This window comes from Glandiceps talaboti, chromosome 14 (assembly GCF_964340395.1).
Source record: "Glandiceps talaboti chromosome 14, keGlaTala1.1, whole genome shotgun sequence".
Lineage (NCBI taxonomy): Eukaryota > Metazoa > Hemichordata > Enteropneusta > Spengelidae > Glandiceps > Glandiceps talaboti.
Genome location: NC_135562.1, coordinates 12,848,186 through 12,872,042, shown reverse-complemented (window position 1 = coordinate 12,872,042; position 23,857 = coordinate 12,848,186). Strand labels below are relative to the sequence as shown.

At 34.9% G+C, this 23,857-nt stretch overlaps 1 protein-coding gene across 1 annotated transcript in view; it reads left to right on the top strand.

Moving 5' to 3' along the window:
* The window catches only part of LOC144445695 (uncharacterized), a 23,901-nt gene extending 298 nt beyond the window's left edge, over positions 1-23,603 (top strand). The window contains exons 1-11 of the mRNA XM_078135339.1: positions 1-135; positions 335-563; positions 1,244-1,404; positions 2,548-2,779; positions 3,102-3,170; positions 9,268-9,422; positions 10,615-10,762; positions 12,877-13,034; positions 13,437-13,575; positions 15,232-15,587; positions 21,759-23,603. The exon at positions 1-135 is cut by the window's left edge and continues 298 nt beyond it. Of these exons, the coding sequence (XP_077991465.1) occupies positions 1-135; positions 335-563; positions 1,244-1,404; positions 2,548-2,779; positions 3,102-3,170; positions 9,268-9,422; positions 10,615-10,762; positions 12,877-13,034; positions 13,437-13,575; positions 15,232-15,587; positions 21,759-22,013 (2,037 nt within the window). The 3' untranslated portion in view covers positions 22,014-23,603. The remainder of the gene's footprint in view (positions 136-334; positions 564-1,243; positions 1,405-2,547; positions 2,780-3,101; positions 3,171-9,267; positions 9,423-10,614; positions 10,763-12,876; positions 13,035-13,436; positions 13,576-15,231; positions 15,588-21,758) is intronic.
* Positions 23,604-23,857: the final 254 nt, after the last annotated feature.

The window sequence follows — 23,857 nt, the reverse complement described above, 5'->3', positions numbered from 1 at the left end:
GAAAGTAATGGCATCACAAGGAAAGACATCCAGGACTTAATTCGACATTTGGAAGGTACAAGGAGAAACCTTATCGATGAAGAGCTTACGTGTTTAAGACGTTGTGAGAAACTTATTGTCGAACTTCCTCGACAGGTGCGTAATTTATTCATTACTGAGATTTTAAATTAAAATAATGTTTTATCAATTTATAATGGATGAATAAACCATAAACATTGGAGAGAGACGTCCATGTCTGTCTCCAACACCTATGAATAAACAAACAAAACAAACCAATGTGGTTCTAACGACATTACTACTAGAAACACCAATTTTGTATTTGTTTTCTGTATAGGAATTGAAAAACGCTAAACTTACCGTACGAGGGAAATATTTTATGGTGAGTTTCTCTGCTGGTAATGAATACAATAGATACGCCATATGCCTCGACGACTACGGAGAACCTGTTGCTACGAAAGTCCATGATGGGAGTATTGTTTACGTTAGCAAAGGAAGATCGTCAGATATATCATTTTACCATACACAGCCTGGATATTTACTAAATTACTACTTCAGACAAAGAGGTATTTCTGAAATTACAATATTACAATATTTTCCAGACCTTCTTTTGCACACCACACAAATATTGAACCTGTATCCTCATAGATGAACAACAAGATAAGTTACATGCTTGTTGTATTGTATCCATTCTTGAATAAAGTGCGTATTATCATATGACGCAAAGCGACTACATGTAAGCCTGACCTATAATCAATGACAATGTAATGGACTGTTTAGTGGACCAAGATTCCACAGTGTGTTTTAGATTTGACATTTGTGTTTAGGCTGACATTGGAAGTGTGAGGAGACATACATCTGTACCTGGTTGCTGATGGTACAATGCCTGAATTATAAAGAAATTGATAGTATAGTACTATAGAACATTTGCATGTTGGAGCCGCTCCAACAAGTCTGAACGCATACTAACTACAACACAACTTTAAAATGATGCGATCAGCTATAAAATGAATTTGATATAACTTCAAGGAGATCTACATATTTAAGCCGTTTCCATAGTAACCGGTGTGATTTCAATGGCTTACAGGTGCAGATCTCCTATTATTTCAAAGCCAGGTTATATTTACTCTAAAATCTTTTTAAATGTAGTTTTATACTACAAATTATTGTTAATGTGTTTTTTCGCTGCGAAACTAGTTTACAGACTTTGAATTTATAAACCGAAATGTTTTATTTTTTCTGATAGTGTACTCTGACCCAGTCACTATTAAGTGTGATCCGTGCATACGTTTTCGAAACATTAGTGAAGTCATATCGACACTGAAATTCTCATCAAGATACCTCAGAATGGAAGATGAAACATGTTTACGTTACTGTTACTCTTTATTAAATGAGAAAGAAGGAAAGGCAAGTAAGATAAATATTAAAACATTTTTCTTCTAATCGTTCAGAATGGAGTCTTCCTGTTGTTCTGCAATCAAAATTTGCATATAACAAGTCTTCTGTATTCCAACAATAGCCCCCAACATAGAATGTGTTGTGCTGTTAATTGATGTCTGAAATGTGGTCCTACAATCTCCTAAGGGGATATTAGTGTAAACGATTTGAATGCGACCCTTAGAACAAACCTTTCAGAGGCATTGAGCATTATACAATTTCGATCTGAGAGATGATGGCCAAGGTCACAAGCCTCTTCAAACAGTAAGCAAAATCTAACAATGTGCAGGCACACATTTATTGAACAATTTGGCATTTGGCCTTGTAGATGATGGTCAAGGTCAAAGCGTGATATTCTAGCAGATACCTTAAATGTGTCGCTAGATGCAAATTTTCATAGGTTATTGAGCAATTTTCTATTTGACCATTGAAGGTAGAGATCAAGTTCAAAGTTCACGACATAAATAGAGAGATTGCCCTTAATGTAGTGTGGGTGTAAATACTCAACTTCTTGGAATATTGATCCTGAATATGTTGGTAAAGGTCAAAGGTAGGTGAAGGTCTCATTGGAAAGCTTATTATTAATAATGTGGGGATAGACGCTTCAATGATGTCTATATTTATTTATTTATTTATTTATTTATTTATTTATTTATTTATTTATTTATTTATTTATTTATTTATTTATTTATTTATTCATTTATCAAGGTTTTGGAGATGTGCTACTTTGTCATAAAAGTCAGGGTCGCGAAATTAAAGTGATGTGCATGTGCACTCCATAGAGATCAACCTTTGTATAAGGTTTGTTTGAACTTGAGGAATGGATGTCTGAGATATGGTTGTCATGGACGGACACGCAGACGTACACACTGCCTTGGACAGACGGATGTGGGTCATTCCTATAATTCCCCTCTAAGCTCTGTATGTGGGACTAAGAATATTAATTATTTGCTCTAGATAGTCAGTGCATGTGCAACTCATCTTGAAGTTTAAAATTAGTTCAATGAGTCAAAACTCAAGCCTCAAGCTTGTTCCCTAACGCATGAACACAAATATTCTACCTTCAGCTGATTGGGATATTGATATGTATTTTCTTTTTTATTTTACACACAGACTTGGGAAAACGCCAGCATATCTGTGTTTGGTTTGACTGTAACTGTTACATTTACGTCTGGCATTGAAACAAACAAGTTTGAAATATCTTTGAATGAACATCTCGTCCCAATACATATTGATTCGTCGGAAAATAAAGAAACGGTCGTTGTGCGTCACCCAGGTGATGATGCGAGTCATTCTCACAACCGGGTTGAGAATGAAAGAAATGCACCTGATGACCAAGTCGAAGGTAAATCAAATGAAAACAGAATTCGTACCAATCAATTAAAACCTATTAAAACCGATGATGAAATAAAGTTATAGAATAGTTTCTTTACACTGTAAAATAATGTTTTGGAATAGATTCAAACGCTAAGATATTGCTTATTGTCAAAATTTGATAATGTAAGTTTAGAGGGTTTAGACTCGTATTAATTGTTATCATGCCACAATCGATAATTGGATGTTGGCAATCTATTGTTAGTGAATAATTTTTTGAATACATTTTTGACTGAGAAGGTGTTTCTTGTAGTTTAGTTTGTATTACTTTTTTTTATTTGACATGTAATAAGATTCAGGAAGAAAAGAGAAAGGGGCAAAGCCAAAGGTGAAGAAAGATAAGGAACCATCACTTCAAAAGGGTTGGTTGATTTCTTTTAGCTTCTCTTAAAGTCAACTTGAATGAATTTATCTGCTTTGATTTGCAAACAAAGATGCCGTATAAACGCATGGATTCATATGGTTAAATATAATTGACAACACTAGAATAACCATAATTTACTGTTTGAGGTATTCACGAATGAGGGGTGTGCATACCAAGACACACTACTGTCGGTAGTGTCGGTAATTCAATAGAGCTAAAAAGTGCTGTAATTGATAATAATTAAATAATATTATATAATAATAATAATAATAATAATTTTTGTGATAATCGAGTTTATTTGAATATTAACCACCCTACCTGGTGTAGTTTTTTATGCTGAATTCAAAAAGGGGTCACTTTATTAACATCCGTTGCTATGGTAACCAAAATCACCATAATATGTGGATGATTTTTTAAAAATTTAACAAAAAAACATGGAAAGAAATGAAAATTAATGAACAAATTTCCTTGTTTTTGACATATATGACATGGGGCTATCTGTTGTAACACAAATTGCTTAAAATAGGACAGCTGTTTCCATGGAAACATAAATAGAGTAAAATATGTTGTGTTGGTTAAACACCTACATATCTGGAAAATAACATGATAACTTTAATTATAACATAGTTTATTTCCATATTGACCACCCTATCTTGAGTAGTTTGGTATGCTGAGTGCAAAAATATTTATCATTTCAGGAACATCTGTTGTCATGGTAACCCAAACCATCATATTATGCATTATTTTTTTACAAACAAATTCCTTACTTTTGGCATATATGCACTAGTGCTATCCATTGTAAGACAGATTATCTAAACTTGGAGAGTGGTTTCTATGGAAACATAAAATACGCTTACATTACAATACCATGTTTTAGTAAAAAAATACATCTTACATACACCTACAATCGAATGGGTTTGCTATTAAAATACCAAATATTTTGTTACTCTAAGTCCAAATAAAATATGCAACGAGTCACAAACTAAGTGGTCGTAAAAGCTTAACATGTATGTCAGAAGATCTGTGCCAATTACAAAGTCTAATTACGATCCCAAATTTCGAAGGGCCAGGCCAGACTTCATAATTTACAACATGTCATGCACAAAGAGGGTGCTACATGTTTGTCTGTTGTAACACAAGTTGCCTAAAATAGGACAGATGGAAACATAGAGTAGAGTAAAAAATGTTTTGTTGGTTAAACACCTACATATCTGGAAAATAACATGATAAATTTAATTATAACATAGTTTATTGGCATATTGATTACAAGGTCCAATATGATCCCAAATTTCGAATGGACGGGCCCGACTACATTACAACATGTCACGCGCAGGGAGTGTGCCACATGTGGACATACATGAACAAACTGGTGTGTGGGAATGTGCAGAAAATTACAGGCCTTCACTAGTTTTCTGTTAAATATTACATGTAAAAGCCTGCACCCATTAGTAATAATGACAGCATAACACAGAAATAAAGATATACTGTGTGAAATTACGATTTAATACAAATTACCCAGCTTGAAAATACAACCCCATCTTGACATATTCTTGTCCTTTTCAGTTGCGCTGACATTTACCAACATGTACGTTAACGAACTCATCATCTACGCGTATGCGTACATATTTCCGGGTCCCAGTTACACATGCCAAATTCAAACGATAAGGACACAATATAGTTGGGATCGATCACAGTATCACTACATCGATTGTTACAGGAATATCAATATTATTATCCAGAATTTCTCAGTCGTGAAGCTTGCTGACTAGTGCACTGTTATAAAGATGGCGACTGAGGTCACTAGAATGTATTACAATGTAGCTATAGTTATCACGCGAATCACGCATGTCATGTGCACTGCATTTATGTGTGTATGCAACGGTACACGTGTGCCATACACATATAATATACACAAGCAAGATAGGCAGTGACCAGGTCACTACTTTATTGTTTACATGACTTTGCCGAACGACTAGGAATAGTCAGTAATTTACAAGTTGCTAAAATTTACACGAAGTTGACTTAAAAACAGAAATGGGCATTGCAAATATTTTGTAATGCATGCGTAGTCCGGATTGTTTGTCTTGCCATTGTTGCGTCTACCTGGAAAATTACATACATCTCGGCGAACACACATTCATATAGACAAAGCACAGTGCAGTGCATATACCATGCTCCCACGTCAAAAATTAAAACAAGATAAATAAATAAAACAAAAAATTGCACTGTAAGACATGCCTAGCCATAGTTCTCTTCATCATGTTCAAATTTTATTTTATTTTAGGAGACAGGAATGTCGATATTATTATTTTATTTTACGAGACAAAAATAGTCGTAGACGATATATACGGCACCATGACACACTGTGTAAGCACGGGTAGTTTTTTGAAAGATGATAAAACTGCTGCTGTGTGGATGGACCCAATCAATAAAAAATGAAATAATCAAAAAAAAAAAAATGAGTACACAGTTATCAACAGAGATAGTACATCCGACCACATTTCCGATGACTTTGCTATTTGTGAGGCTAGCTAGCCACTTCGCTGTAACACTGTGAGTATTAATCTTAGTATATTGTACTGCGACGACACATGATGCGTCTAGATCAAAGGGGGACCTAGCGTTCGTTCGATACCGACGTGGCCATTGAAAACTAGACTGCCATATTTTTCTCAAAAGAAACAAATCAAAGAGATGCAGCAACCCTAATTTGCAGCTCCGACGTCAAAAAACAAACAAACTGTTTTTATTTCCGACCGACTCCTGAGTTCAACACAACAAGATTGTAAGCTTAAGGTTTGAACGAACATCAAACGTTCCACATGGCGTCTTAGACCAGTGTTCCATTGTAAGACAGATTATCTAAAATTGGAGAGTGGCTTCCATGGAAACATAAAATATGCTTACATGACAAATGCCATGTTTTAGTAAAGAAATACATCTGACATACACCTAGTACAAACGTAGTCCTGCTTGCATGCGGAGTAATCCGGGACTCGATTCTGACAATTGTCCCTCCTACCTCAGAGTCAAGTCAGTAATATAGACTCGTGCACCGTCATGTAAGCAGGACTAGTACAAACGAACCCCATCTTGACATATTCTTGTCCTTTTCAGTTGAGCTGACATTTACAACCGATGTACGTTAACGAAGTCATCAGCTCTACATACCTTTCGCTATGAACAAAGTTCAACTTTCCTTTCTTGGCAGTGTAAATCATATTTACATACATATATATATATATATATATATATATATATGCACACGTAGCACATAAACTTCAGTTGAATATATGACATGATCGTGATGGATAATAAGCGATGTAACATTCGATTACGTCGGTCTTTGAGTAATAAGGTCCGGTTTAACACAACATTGACAGTCGTGTACCAAAATATCCATCCAAAGTTGCGTTCAAGGAAACAGTTAGTTGCGTTATGATTGAACACAGTGCCACTTTATATAGTTGAGGATGAGTAGCCTTCCATGCCTTCCATTTTAAGGGAATGTTGATAAATTATCCATGATTTCGCAGTTGTGTCACCATCAAGGTCGTGACCTTTTATTTGCGTTGTTTTAGTACACACACGCTGTGCAGATACACACGTAAACAACTTGTGAATGTGATACAATGTTACAAAGTGTAACAATATCATCATGCCTGGAATGACCTATATCACGTGCACTCCACATGTATGCCGTACATTTCATAATTTCAGGTACGTTTTTGCATTCGGATTAATATATTATTACATGTTATCGGCTATTCATGAAAGTACAATTTGTAGTAAATGAAACAATATTCTACAACGTTTTACAGTAGCAGAAGACACAGGTCAAGTCAACTTTATGGCATGCCAGCACAATGACATCGCATTTTCGATTGCGATCAAATCAAATCAAAACCATACGATTTTAGAAGAGATTCAAACGACTTAAAATCTCAAAATTGTATCGCAAGTAACGCAAAAATGAAAAAAATTAAATCAAGCGATAGTAGGCTGAGTGCGAATTTGACATTTACTTCCGGATATTATGTCAGATTTCCCATAGAAAAACAATGGCCGTGTTCTCTTATGACAACTGAACTTTGCCCACGTTCAACTTTTTCAAATGCGCACCAATCGGTCTGAAAATTCATAAATAGAGACCAAAGGGGTTTTGTAAAAAATCTCTTGGTTTCAGATTTGTCATTTTTTAAATTCTTTTCTGGAAAATGATGTGCTATCGCTGACTATGTTGTTAAAACTTATTAAGAAAACCATAATGTTGTAATCTGTAAACCGGCACATTTTACCATGTACATCTACATAAATACAGACCTCTAACTTCGTTATTCTGTAAGTAAATTACACGTAATACATACATACAGACTGACCTAGCATTTGCTTTCACAAAAGTCAGTCTTTAATTTCATGAAAGCTGTGTGGCAAATAAAATCGAGAGTTTCGAGTTATTCCGTATATTTTAGTTTAATATCCGTCAGCAAATACATGTAATGCTATCAACAGGTCAGCGATATGTGTTCCACGGACACTCACCACAGTCAGTACAGTACTACTGCGCTCATATCAGAAAAACATGAAATCGATATTCTTTTCACTAAACTTTGCATCATTATTTTATGACAACTAATCTTTGCTCAGCTCATGTTCAACTTTTTCAAATGCACACCAATCTGTCTGAAAAATCCATATGGGATTTGTGAAAATCTGAGTCATCGCTACCAATACCGTAGCTGTCAATCAAATATTAGTGCCTAAATGCTTCGGGGAATACTGGACAATTGAGATCTTCGCTGGGCCGCAGTGCTAGTGCCAATTTAGTCATAAATAAAAGTAATATTGTCATACTTTTATTCATATACATGGCAAGTACCAAGCTCCCAATTGTTACGACTTGAAGCTTGAATGGGAAATATTGAATAATTAGTTATGGGTGTAAGACGTCAACCTTTACACCTCCTACGTATACACACAAACCAAAAGTGATATTCTTCTAATGTTCTCCCAACATTTTTCATTATTATGTACTATTTAAACCCCTCCACTTGTAATAATAATAATAATAATAATAATAATAAAATAATATCATATAATAATTATTTTAATAATATTAACGTTTATTTGAAAATTAACCACCCTAACAGGGATTGTTTGTTATGCTGATTCAAAATGGGGGTAATTTTATGAACATTGGTTGCCATGGTAACCAAAATCACCATAATATGTTAATCGTTTTTCCAAATTTGACATAAAACATTGAAAAAAAATAATATAGTGAAACAATTTCCTTGCTTTTGGTATGTATCAGTTGGTGGTACCTGTTGGAATATAAATCGTATAAAATAGGATAGCTGTTTCCATGGAAACATATGGTAGACACAAAAATTATGTTTCCATTATGTACATAAGCATCTGAAATATAGCATTATAAATCCAATAGTAATCTTTTATTTGCGTATTGTGTAGTTTGTCATGCTGGGTTAAAAAAGTGGTCATTTAATGAATACAAGTTGCCATGGTAACCAAATGACCATATTTTGTGGATTTTTGAAAAAATAGACAAAACATTTTTAAAAATTAAAATTTAGGAAAAAATTCTTTGCTGTTGGTGTGTATGAGTTGGTGATATCTTTTGTAACACAAAGTTTCATCATTTCTGAAATTATCTATTGAAGTTTAAATGCCATTTTAAAACTCTAAAATCGACAGAATATGAGTCATTAGGACATTAAATTCAAAATACCTAAACATCAGCAGTCCTTGAGAATTATATGTGTGAAAATAATGACTACAACAATGTCAACATTTTCTCCTCAGCTCCCCTACTGCACATTCTGACCGTTCCCTAATTTCATATTTGTATTGCATTACGTATTGCCTTGGCTCACTTTATATGCAAACACTCAATTATATTTATTACACATTTGTATAAGTCAAAGGTAATATAGAATGACGTCAAAATTTATATGAAGTAATGTCGAACCCTAATTCATCATTCTGGTGTTAATGGTTATTCCAAACTCTTATTTTTATAAAATTTAACCCACTGCCCACTATTTCTTATCCCCATTGGTTCCAATCCCTCACAGCACATTGTAGAATATATTGCAATCCCAAGGTATCATTTGAACACATCGACAAGGCTATACAAGAACTTGGACGAAAAGGTTGTGACGTACTGAAAGGCAGCGATAAAGAACTCATAGATTACTGTTTGAAATTAGTTCAAGAAGTACCAGAGGAGGTAAAATCAGTATTTGTTGCTATATCACAGGGCACTCAGGCTTAGTTAGTTATGTTTTCGAAAAAAAACACACAATGAAACGAACAATAAACAAATGAATAAATAAATACTGATAAGCATCAACAATAGAATAATTACAAATCATTATCAACAACAAGAATTGCTATATGTTTTCCCATATGCGAAATGGCCACAATTGTACATACCCCAGAAGGGGTGTGACTGATCCCTACCAAATGCGAGTAGTATATTTTTAAGACGTGAAATTATTGCCAATTTGACTTCTGATCAGTTAAAATCCAAATCTCTAGAACGAACATGCTTAGAACTCACATATTTACCAGGCGCACTTGTCGTCATAGTCAACTGGAAGGCAGCAATTCTGACAATTTCTAAGCATGACATCCTGCATTGAAAAATCTCCAGCACTCAATTTGAAGGGCCCAATCATACACACGATTTGATCACTACGGCTGTGGCTGTTTGTCGTACAAGTTTAGATTAGATTAGATTAGATTGGTTTATTTCAGTAGATAGAACAACAAGATCGACAGTACGGATATACAAATAAAAACTGGTACAAATTGTTGAATTGTTAACCCACAAAGTCAAAGACAAGGTTGGGAATATCGTCACTAATCAAAACATAGGAACCCGAAAGTACACACACAGTTACTAAACATGACACACTAAAGATGGATTGAGCTAATTAATTGCAAGAAATGCATTACTGGGTTTCGTGATTGGTCCATTCAAATTGAGTGCCAGCAAATGTGTGAGTACATTATATTAATTCTTGTATTTGATAATGATTTGTAATTACTCTCATGATGATGCTGTACTTGTTTATTGATTGATTGATTGATTGATTTGTGTATTTAGTGTTTGCTGTTTTTTTTTAATTTATTTATTGTTTGTTTTTTCGTAAACATAACTAACTAAGCCTAGGTACTCTGCGGTTTTATGTTGATTAATTCACTGTCGTGTATGTGAAGGGGCACAAACGCAAGGAAAATTGATATAAAGAATATATTTATGTAGTCTTGGTTAATTTCCCCCTCCAATATGAGCAATTGCCATAATATAGTGCTTTAAAGTGACGATATGGATTAGCATATAAATTATTATGTATGATGTCGTTTCAATCTACTTTTCACATTATGAAATACTCTACTCATATTAATAATTCCAGATACTGAAACATGCAGAAATTAAAATATACGGAGAAAAATACATCTTGACTCTATTATCTGGAACTGGATTTTATAAATATGAAATCACTACTGACAGCTGTCGACATCTGCTGTGCTGCAAAACCACTCGGGAAAATACAATCCAAGGTAACCTTGTGGCAATAATATCGTATGGACATATCAAAGTTAATATAGCATGGCAGATAAATTACATTTCTGAGTTGTTTCATTTTCAGCTGTACATACAACAGAACCAAATCTGTTAGGTAATCCCTGAAAATGAAAGAAGAGGCCAATCGTAGGTAGTTACATTAAAATATTTAAAAAAAAACAGAAACTAGAACCTACCGATGGCATACTTAGTGTAATGCTTGCAAAAATTATTGGTACTTGGAAAACATAGACATTGCATGTATTCCATGTATCGACTTACTATCGGAATAGCTTTGTTAAGTTATGTATATATTTATATATAACTCAGGGAGTATATATATATATATATATATATATATATATATATATATATATATATATATATATATATATATATATATATATATATATATATATAACTCGGTGAGTATCAATCTGCTAAGACAGTGATCTATACCGAAGTGGCAGAGCGCAATAGTTTGGTAACAGGACAACTGCCCCCCGGACAATTGCCCCCGAAGGACAATTGCCCCCCGGACAACTGCCCCCGAAGGACAATTGCCCCCCGGACAACTGCCCCCGAAGGACAACTGCCCCCCGGACTACTGCCCCCGAACGAAAAAAAAAACTAGTATTACAGATGTACGGGTTTGTACAAATACAAACACGAAGTCATTTTTTTACTGGAAAAGATTTATTTATTATCAGTTCAATACAAAATATACAGGTAACAAGATAGAAAACGAGTCAAAAGTAGAAAAAATATTGAGACTCAGAATGTACATTCTCGTAAGACTTTGGTGACAGTAAATGGTGACTCCAGTCATTTTACAAGTGATGAGAAGAAAGTTCGGTGAAGAATGCCAACTATGCTATATATATTCTTTCAGTAAATCCACTTTAAGTGACCGCTTGAAACTATGTCGTGTTGGTTCTTTCCTGATATTGTATTTGATGTCGTTCCATGTAGTTGCACCTGTGTTACGATCCAAAATATCGTATTTCGGAATTGTGGGAATAAATTCTACATTTCGGCATTGTAGGCCATAGGTCAGAAATAGACTGGCGATGACGAATCTGGGCAAACATGATGTAACTGAAATTCACATGATTGGTTTGAGAAAAGTATATAATAACTTTTATGATGGCGTGATCTTATGGTGTGATTTTCTATATTTAGTGGTTGTGTAAATTCCATTGTATTGGAAGTATTCTTAAAGTGAGAATTAAACATCCAGAAGCACACGAGCACTCGGGTAGGTGATTCTGGCAAGCCGAAATCTCTTCTCAGTCGTGACTAATTCCCGACTTGTGACCTGAACGATCCCGTACGAGAGTATGAGAGTGTGAACTATCCATACTTATACCGTTCAACAGTACGACTCACAACACCTGTATATGATATTGATTGTTGTCCAACTGATGTCTTCACTGGCGGAATACATAAATTGCCCTGAGCCTTCTGTCGTGTATTGTATTCATTATTAAACAGCGTGCAATAATCGTTATATCATCATGCCAACATTTATGAATGACGTAACAATTATCACAGATAACAAGAGTAAAACATGTGAATGTAGTGAGTATAATGTACGCAAGTTGCGGCGGTACGTTGCCGACGGTGACTTTTTAATGATTGACAAACCCGTACATCTATACTAGTTTTTTTTTCGTTGGGGGGCAGTAGTCCGGGGGGCAGTTGTCCTTCGGGGGCAATTGTCCGGGGGGCAGTTGTCCTTCGGGGGCAATTGTCCGGGGGGCAGTTGTCCTTCGGGGGCAATTGTCCGGGGGGCAATTGTCCGGGGGGCAGTTGTCCTAGAATCCAATAGTTTATATATATATATATATATATATATATATATATATATATATATATATATATATATATATATATATATATATATATATATATATATAAAGTAAGTGTAACTGTGGTGCGGACAAATTAGAGACAAGGAAAAGGAGAACGAACACAGATTGTGTTTCAAAGAGCGAAAGTGATTATGGGACAGAATTATACATTGGGCTAATTGCTATTATGATTTGTTATCAACAGAGCTAATCGAATGTCACATACAAACAGTTCTTTTACATTTTCTGTCGAACAGATGATATAAAGATAAAATGCAGTCCCCGAATATCATTCCAGCATATCAATAGGGCTGTTAATATTGTGAAAAGAAGACAATGCAGCGGAGGGGATGATAATAAACGTCTTCTCAACTTCTGTTTACATTTTATATCAAATTCAACCAAACCAAAGAAGGTAACGTCGTAAAGCTAAAGCTAGATTACATAAAAATCCCAATTTCATGATTAACTCGAGCAGTAGTGTGAATAGATACATTTGTATACATTTAAAACATTTGCCCGCCTCTTGTTCGGCCAATAGAAGTCGTCATATTCAAGGTTTCAACGACATTCCATATAACATAGATTAACAGAATGTATCTTACAGTACTCGATGTCATGTAATTACTGCAAACAGCAACTTGAAACTGTCGATAAAATGCCTGACATTTGTCATTTACTGACTTTTTAAATAGATATGTGACATGGCGTGATCATTTGCAGTCTGTTTATAATTCCTCTTTTAAAGAATACTACACTTCTTTCGGCGACACCAGGGGAATATACTTATTGTTCGCTTTCTATAATCATATTGTAGATTTGGGAAGATGCAGAGGTCAAGGTCATTGGTGAAACGTACGACATAATCTTCACATCTGGGAGTGGACAACATAAGTTCGAAATTATTTGTGATTCTGATAAAGAAATATTATGCCTGGACTCAATGGAAAATGAAGGTAATATAATTTGAAAGAGAATGATGAACATAGTGCTTAAAAATAAGGGTCAATGTAAAGTGTTCGTAAGATACTTCTGATATGTCATCGGATGTCATTCTTTTTAATTTCCTGAATAGGTGGGCTACAGTCATCCAATAATAGCAAAAGTTACATCTCCAATATTGAATAGAGCAAACTAACATCACACGTCAATTATGTTGTTCTGAGGAACAGTTTACCCCTACACATGTCAACCAATGAGATCAGCTTGAGCGTTTAATGGCAGGAACATGTTAAATACAATGTATAACTCCATTACAGGCTTTAAAAGTTACCTTAAAGCTTCTGATGTAAAATAATACTTTTATGATTATGATTATGATTATAGAATTTCCTGGAGCCCTGGTTATGCATGTGATGTTTAATTAGCATTCTTTACAGTCACATAATTATTATTATGGAAACTGTTATATGTTTGCTCAAGAAAATACAGACGTGTATAACGATTTTTCTCATAACCGATACATTGCTCTAACAAAAGATGATGACAAAGATATCTGTAAGGCATATGAATATACACTTGACGCTCGAAATGTACTAAATCATTTACTTCATACAGCATATATTATGTACAATACTGTTCGCATACTAAATTGTAAGAAAACAAAGACTACCTCCCGATTTTATTATGTTTAGTACTAATTGACTAGTATTCTTGAACACAATATGTGACTTCACTACAACGAAAAATATGCACTGGTATGTTTATCATGCTAAGATGCCAATGACTATGAGTTTGAATCCAATTCGTAACATCTAACTTAAAAGCCAAATGTTTTTGTAGAATTTCCTATGCGGACAAACTGGAAAGTGTTGAATATCATATGTTTATATATCCTGAGCAATTCACCTGTATTATTTTACTATTTATACTCCTCTCCGACTCGCCACCATTATTTCAACCGTGCTCTCAATTTCATTTAGAGGACATTTTGTCAGTTAATAGGACACCTTTTACACAAAGAACTGTTACTATGCAACAAACATGTATTACCCCACACCTAATTCTGCACCTGCCATTCTGTAAAGTGTGTGTAAAAATAGCTCTTACCTTGGCAGGCCTCGAACACAGAATCTCTAGTTCTTCTGTATCTATCTATCCAAGAACATGCTCTATCACTACTTCTCCACAAAGTGACTTGTGCGTGCAAGAAGCGGGTTTCTATATAGAATTTGTTCATTGACATGACACCAGGGTGGTTAACAGAGCTACGGAAATACTGTTCGAATTTGGACTGTTACTTTGTTACAATATGAGTCTTTGCCAGGTTAATGGATTTCACACTGAATGTTTGAGGACAACATTGGATTATTTGGCTGAGATATGCGGGATGGAATTTCTATAGTGAATTTTGTCATTATTATAAACATGGGTAAGAGTTTACCTGTAGATAACAAGGTTGAACTGAAAACTCATCGAATTCGAAGTATAACTTCATTATAGGACAAATCCCTGGCCATTTACTGTAAGTAATTGAATGCTTTTGGTAACCCATCCATTATTTTGTCCTCAACTTTGCCTCTGACAAAATAATGGAAGGTTACCAAAAGTGTCCTATTATCTATCAGTTGCCTATGTAGCATGACCAGTTATTTACTTTGATTCTTTTACAGATGTCAAAGAAGAAAGTCGCACAGAAAATGCTGCTGCAGCACCTGTTGGAGAACAGAACAAGGAAAATGCTGCTGCAGCACCTGTTGGAGAACAGAACAAGGAAAATGCTGCTGCAGCACCTGTTGGAGAACAGAACAAAGATCGACCAGCTGAAGAAACAGAAACTAAGAAAGAGACATCTCAACCTTCTCCAACATTATATGATTACACCAAATATTGCTCCCCACCAGTGACTGCGGATAGTTTTCAGGCCGTAATTCGTGAGCTGAAAGACGACCTAACTGAAGAGGAACGAAAGCTATTACAACACTGTTGTAAAATGTGGGAAGTTGAATCAAAGAAAGTTGGAAAGAGGGTGAGTGTCATTTCTATACTGCCAACTTGTGAAATGATCATTTGAATTTGAATAAAAGAAGATGTAAATTTCAAAGTATCAATCTACAGTTTGTTTGCAATGTTAGAGACATGACTTTGTTTTACATTTTGACAGGGATGTCACTTGAAACATAGCTCGTTGTTGCATAGAATGCATTGCTGCTATGGAATAAATATAAATAGGTGTGAAATGTGTTCAGTAAAATAACGCATTGAATGATGTGGCGATGATGTTGTTTAAAACCGTACAAGTCTTCAATGAAATGAAATAGATTGTTTTTGTTTTGTTGAATTTTGAATCAGAAAGTAAAACCAGGGACAAATATAAAAGTAAAAGAGACATCTTATACTACAGGAGTAGACACTTGAATGAAATCTCTATGTCTTAAGCTTCCAGAGCTGTTACATAAATGTTTGATCTTTACACCAAATATGGCTGCCATTCAGTAAAAAAGTGCTATGAGCACCAACATTAATGCATGTGTTCTTTATTATCTATGCCCATGATCTATAAAATAGTGGTCGCTTAAATACCACAAAGTGATAATTGACCATGACGGTTAAGATCAAGGTAAAATGTTAAGGTATTAAAATAGAACTTACACCCGATAATGATATTTGGGGCTAGAAACGTGAATGCAGTCTCTATATGCTATCACGTAAGTAATGTATTTGTCATTCAAATATGATAAAAGTAAGATAGCTGTAATTCTCCTATATTACCTGTGTACATGATTTAGTAGATATTGGCATCATTTAAATACTCCAAAGTGTTTGTGATATGTAAGAAATAGCATGATTTTGATTATTGACCCTGAAAATCAAGGTCAGACGTCATTGTCTTAAAAGAAAGCTTGCATCTGATAATATGGGCTGGACATAAGAGTCAAGTCTCAATTTTCGAGTTCTGCAGTATAAATTTCTACTAGATTTTTCACTACAAATATGGCCGCCATCCGATCAAATGTGCACATGTCACTAACAAAATGATGTGCACATGTGCCACTTGACTGGTAAAGTTGTGGTATCGTTTTATTTATTGATTTTGTCTGCGATTTTTTTGGGGGTTTGCGAATAACAGGCTGAAATCTCGATCGGTTTGCCACGAAATCTCTTGGTATTGCATAACATCGCTTTAATCAGAATCATGACTTTGTCCATCTACAATTACCGGTGTATGCTGATTCATCACAGATAATCATGGTAATTGCGTGAATGATCAGCAGGTGAATATCAATCAGGGTGAAGCACCGGGTTTTGCATAATGTGTACTTTCATCTCTTAAAGTGGTCATATGGATGAGGATTGGGTATTTATTTTGGATTTTTAATTTATAAAACAATTTGTATCATGGCGTCCTACTTGAAAAATGAATGTAAAATATCAGACCAAATCTGTGTTTGTAACTCAATGAATTGCAAAAGACTGATAAATGTGTAATATTTTAGCATTTTGTAATGTATTGAGTTACAAACACAATTTATTTTACATTCATTTTTCAAGTAGGAAGCCATAATGAAGTTGTTTTATGAATTAAAAATCCAAAATAAATATCTCTAATCCTTATCCATATGGCCACTAATGTGGTAATTTACATTTTAGTCATAGTTAATTGTTCTGCAATAATGATTTAATTATTTTATTTAATATGCTAATACGCTATGTTACTAGGTAGATATTCCCTGTTAGAATAATAGAATTTAACGGTAAGGAAACGCAGATACTATATTCCATTCTACCCCTGATGAGTAAGGACTACGCACCTCACGAAACAGTTCTGTAGGGTCTATAGCATATAATTTGGTTCAGATTTTCAAAACCTGTATATATATATATATATATATATATATATATATATATATATATATATATATATATATATATATATATATATATATATATACATATAATTTCATTCTTCTTTCGCCAAGTAGAGTGCTCGATCACCTTGGAGAGCTATCATACATAAAAATGAAAGAAGACGAGTCTGATATTACATAGTGGAATTACACTACGGACCGTTTCACCCGAAGGATCGTCAGGTGTAATAGTGTGGTTTAATAGTATTCGTTAGCTATACATCCTGCATTATGTACATAACTTGTGTGTGTTCACTGATGGCTGTGTGTACACAAAAAGATTGACAACAAAGGTTACGTATTATTAAGTAAGAACTTGTTAGCGTGCCGGCATTTACTGATTAATTCAGTTCTGCTGTTCAAGTTCGTTGATTTGTCGGCAGTTATAATAAAATATTTTTCCTAGAGGCATAGTTGACATCGTTTGGTAACGTTAGAGTATGAGGAAGCCTGCTTGAGAACTGACCAGTGTACGTCGTAATTAATGTTGCTGTCTTTTAGGTGCCAAATGTATTTACTGAGTGCAGTGTCTTTCTTCTTGTGATCAAGTTTAAATGAAGACTTGTGGTTGTTAAACCTGCTTTTGAATTCTGTGTCACTAACGCCTATGTATGATTTGTGATCTTGATTAGTGGTGACTGTTGCTTTGTAAACAACGCTTTTTATGAGGCATTTTCCTGCGAGAGGGCACTCCTTTGGTTTTCTGCAGTTACAGGTATTTTGTTGTGTTTGCTTAGCTTTTGAAAGTATGGCTTTATTATGACCGCTGATTAATTTACCCATGTTGTCCATGCAACTATAGCTCACTTTGGTATTATTACGGTTGAAGATTTTATGCAGTACACTGGATATAGGGAAATGCTTGTCGATGAGGTTGAGAAATTTTCTACCGATGTTTGTTGAAACGTGTTTACTGTAAGGTGGGTTGAACCAAGTTATATTACGGCTGCGATTCCGCTTGCGTTGAGTGTGTCTTGTTTGGTCAAATTTGAGGGTGTGATTATATCCTGCTTCATTGAGTGCATCTTGGTAGGATGATGTAGTGGCGTCGAATAGTTGTTCATCACTGGAAATGTTGGATAGTCGTTGGTTTACCGAGCTGGGTATGGTCTTAATTATGGCTTTAGGATGGTTTGATTTCTTGTTGACGTAGTGGGTGGTGTTATTTGGTTTTGTGTACGGTCGGTATGACTCGTCACGCAAGTTGAAAGTGACATCAAGGAAGTTGACAATTTTGATACCTTGGTCGGTGGTGATTCTAAGGCCGAGTTTCTTAAATTCTGAAGTTAGCTGCTTGGCTACTTTGTTGGCTTTCGATGGTGAATGGTTACGGAGTACAGCTAGGCCATCATCCCTGTATAATCCTACCTCATTATCAAACATATGTTTGACTTTACTAAGTAAGTAGGTGCCTATAAGTTCGCAAGTTTCTGCTCCGTCATAGCAGCCCATAGTAATATCAAATAGGTAGGGCGGGTTAGACTTGTGATCGAGCACTCTACTTGGCGAAAGAAGAATGAAATTATATGTATTTAATTGCTCCTACTTGTTGAGCACTCTCCTACTTTTGTCAATAATGGAACGAGTGAACTTCCGATACTCCATGAAGAATATCCTACTACCAGATGACCGTGAGTACACAAAAAGATTAATCGAGAAAACTGAAAGCGTGATAAAAAGAATGAGATGGAAAGCCTTCTTCTACCTTCATCCAGAGGCCAAACCTAAGCAGAAGGAAACCTACGGCTTTAAATCAAGAAAAACACCACCCCAGATTGATGAAATGATTAAGTTTGAAGAAGATCTGCTACATGTTATCGAGAACATAAAATTTAGGAACATCAAATGTCAATTTTTAAATAAGCTACGCAAAGATGCTAAATGTATCAAACAGTCTGAAAACATGTTTATCCCAGCCGACAAAACTAACAATCATTACAAGTTACAGAAGGAAGAATACAAAAAACTGTTAAAAGACAATACCACAGCGAAATACAGGAGGACTTCCACTTCACAAACCGGACAAATCAATGCCGAAGCAAAATGTATCGCAGAGAAACTTCAACTGGATGATAGAATTGAAACACTTGCGCAGAAACCAGCATTCATTACAATCAAGGACCATAAAGATAACTTTCCCAACCACGTTCAATGTAGACTAATCAACCCCGCAAAAAGTGAAATCGGAATTGTAAGTAAAACCATACTCGACCGCATTAACAAGGACATTATCAAGGCCACTAATACCTATCAATGGAAAAACACTAATTCTGTCATTGAATGGTTCACATCTATTACCAATAAGCAATCATGCTCTTTCCTCACGTTTGATGTAGTTGAATTCTACCCATCAATCACCCAGAAACTTCTACATGAAGCACTTGACTTCGCATCAAATTTTACAGATATCAAGAACGAAGAAAAGGAAATAATTATGCATACAAAGAAAACCCTACTTTTCCACGATGATTCACCATGGCACAAGTCTAACCCGCCCTACCAATTTGATATTACTATGGGCTGCTATGACGGAGCAGAAACTTGCGAACTTATAGGCACCTACTTACTTAGTAAAGTCAAACATATGTTTGATAATGAGGTAGGATTATACAGGGATGATGGCCTAGCTGTACTCCGTAACCATTCACCATCGAAAGCCAACAAAGTAGCCAAGCAGCTAACTTCAGAATTTAAGAAACTCGGCCTTAGAATCACCACCGACCAAGGTATCAAAATTGTCAACTTCCTTGATGTCACTTTCAACTTGCGTGACGAGTCATACCGACCGTACACAAAACCAAATAACACCACCCACTACGTCAACAAGAAATCAAACCATCCTAAAGCCATAATTAAGACCATACCCAGCTCGGTAAACCAACGACTATCCAACATTTCCAGTGATGAACAACTATTCGACGCCACTACATCATCCTACCAAGATGCACTCAATGAAGCAGGATATAATCACACCCTCAAATTTGACCAAACAAGACACACTCAACGCAAGCGGAATCGCAGCCGTAATATAACTTGGTTCAACCCACCTTACAGTAAACACGTTTCAACAAACATCGGTAGAAAATTTCTCAACCTCATCGACAAGCATTTCCCTATATCCAGTGTACTGCATAAAATCTTCAACCGTAATAATACCAAAGTGAGCTATAGTTGCATGGACAACATGGGTAAATTAATCAGCGGTCATAATAAAGCCATACTTTCAAAAGCTAAGCAAACACAACAAAATACCTGTAACTGCAGAAAACCAAAGGAGTGCCCTCTCGCAGGAAAATGCCTCATAAAAAGCGTTGTTTACAAAGCAACAGTCACCACTAATCAAGATCACAAATCATACATAGGCGTTAGTGACACAGAATTCAAAAGCAGGTTTAACAACCACAAGTCTTCATTTAAACTTGATCACAAGAAGAAAGACACTGCACTCAGTAAATACATTTGGCACCTAAAAGACAGCAACATTAATTACGACGTACACTGGTCAGTTCTCAAGCAGGCTTCCTCATACTCTAACGTTACCAAACGATGTCAACTATGCCTCTGGGAAAAATATTTTATTATAACTGCCGACAAATCAACGAACTTGAACAGCAGAACTGAATTAATCAGTAAATGCCGGCACGCTAACAAGTTCTTACTTAATAATACGTAACCTTTGTTGTCAATCTTTTTGTGTACACACAGCCATCAGTGAACACACACAAGTTATGTACATAATGCAGGATGTATAGCTAACGAATACTATTAAACCACACTATTACACCTGACGATCCTTCGGGTGAAACGGTCCGTAGTGTAATTCCACTATGTAATATCAGACTCGTCTTCTTTCATTTATATATATATATATATATATATATATATATATATATATATATATATATATATATATATATATATATATTGGTACATCATAAATCAAACCTAACAAAGTGCACATGTATTTTAAAGCTTTTTGATGTAGCTTTTAGTTTAAATGAGAAATTTGCATAATTAAATATTTTCGGTAATTAGACTATACTTTAAGAATGCAAACTTCCAAATTCATATAATTTGGTAACTTCATCAAACACAACAAAGCACATGTGTTTGATGTAGCTTTTGATTGTGATGTGCAATTTGTATAAATTACCATTTTTGACAATTACATTGTACAATTAACATGGAATATGGTATTAATGTATAATTTCAATAGGATGGACTATTTTCATTCAACAACTCAATGCGTTGATATCATGTACTGTAATTCATTTTCACTTTTTTTTTTACAGCTATGGAAGGATGTGAAGATAACTGTATCTGGTTCGGATAGAAAAATAGTGATAAGAACACATATAGACAAGGAGGAAACTAACCAATATGAGGTTATTATGGGTGAGGGTGACACACCTTCTTATAACAGGTTGAAGAGTGGATGGTGGGAAAGTGGGTGGAGCAAGGTACCTGAAATGCCTTCTTCTGTAAGAGATTATATGCCATGGTGGGGAAAAGTAGGCATGGACATGATAGGGTTTGGTAAAGAGTAAGGTGAATGAACATTGAGATTATTAAAGGGTAGGCTTGAATCTAGAAATCTTGAGCTGTTTCCACATAACTATTAAAGTGTTTCTTATTCACATATCCAACTTCACGAGATCACCTATTACGAGAAATCACTGTATACCATGGCTACACCTATATCATAGTCACTCTGTTTTCCATGACAACAACTCCCTTGTGGTATGCTGGGTCATGTGAACATATATCACTTGATAGAACATTGGCAAAATTAACACCCATCGAGAATCATATTCAACAACCAACTATTTAAATATTCTGCATGGAATATTGCATAGGCAAATAAATGGCAATTAGCACTGATATATAATTCAAACGTTACCTCTGATTTGTCTTTATTGAAAAAAGAAATCGAGAAGATATTATGTCAATTTGATACGTTTCTGATGACTCATAGGGAAACGATTTCAAAATGTAACTTTCGCTTTCGGGAATGCGGATTGAGCTGCAATCGTCACAGCAATACTTCGGTCTAGGAATCCGTTATTTCACTAGTGCATTTTAAACTAAACGTTTACGAAATATAACATAAATAGATATAATACACGATTGATGTGCATATACTCAAAGAGGCATGTAAAATGTCAAACGCCTTTTACTTTTTACACACTCCAATTTGCAGATTGTAAATTCCTTGAAAGTTTTTTGTTTTATTTTTCATAATTCTCAATTTTGAAATTTTTTTATGCCAACGTATTGATGTGTACTTCTTTGTTTACTTATATAGATGTGTTTTTGATAGAGCATAAATTGAGTTTTATTACTGTGATATTTGAATTACACATTACAAAAAAGATATAAGGCAGTACTATAAGTTTAGCAGATGCATTTAAAGAGAAAGGATACCTTGTGAATTAAACATGTTTAATAAAACTTAGATGTTAACAAGATAAATTGTGTTGGTTTCATTCACTTTCACTTAACAGTACTGAGTAACACTGATCAGAATGTAGGCGGAGGTGAACAATAGAAGCAGTCGACAATACAAGTTGCCCTGCAAGACTTATACATCACTTCCGGCTAATTTTCGAACCAATGCCAAATCCATACTCAGTCTGATAAAGTGAAAGTGAATGAAAAGAACAAGTTTTACCTTCCGTAAGGGAATGATATAATTTAGGGATGAAAAGTCTATATTCTTAACCTGGTTGGTCATTAATAACACTTTGATCTTTCGTTGACTAACATAGTGATGCATTCTGTGTTATTTGTACTATTACGCAAAGAAAGTGAATCTCGTTTTCTACAGCTTGCATTTTGATTACACAAAATACAAAGTTTGTAACCCATGATTCTTTTCCATATCGTTTTGTTTCTATGCAATAGTGGCAATACTGCTAATCGAAATTCTGCCATCAAAATGAATGTTCGTTGACTTCGTGACTTACTCGGAGACTTAGTTTTATCGTAGTTTATATTTTGGTTTTTGGCCATTGCTGTTCCACCAAACTACCGCAAAACATCAAAGAAAGGAAACGGTTTACCCCAACGATGTGGGCTGGAATTTAATTCTTAAAAACTTAAAACCTTGACAGAATCTCGTTAGAGTTAAATTACAATTGTATGAAACAAAATTGAAATGAATGAATAAATAAATAAATAAATAAATAAATAAATAAATAAATGAATAAAATGAAAAAGCGAGAGATATATTATAATAAATTGCGGAAAACAGTTCTCGGCTCACTAAGGTAGACACAAACTAAACACACTGCAGTTGCATGTGGGAGATTACGAAAGTGGTGATAATGATGGCTATTTTGTGCGAATGTGACCATCCTGTAATTAGGGTAGTTGTAGACACTAGAAGCCC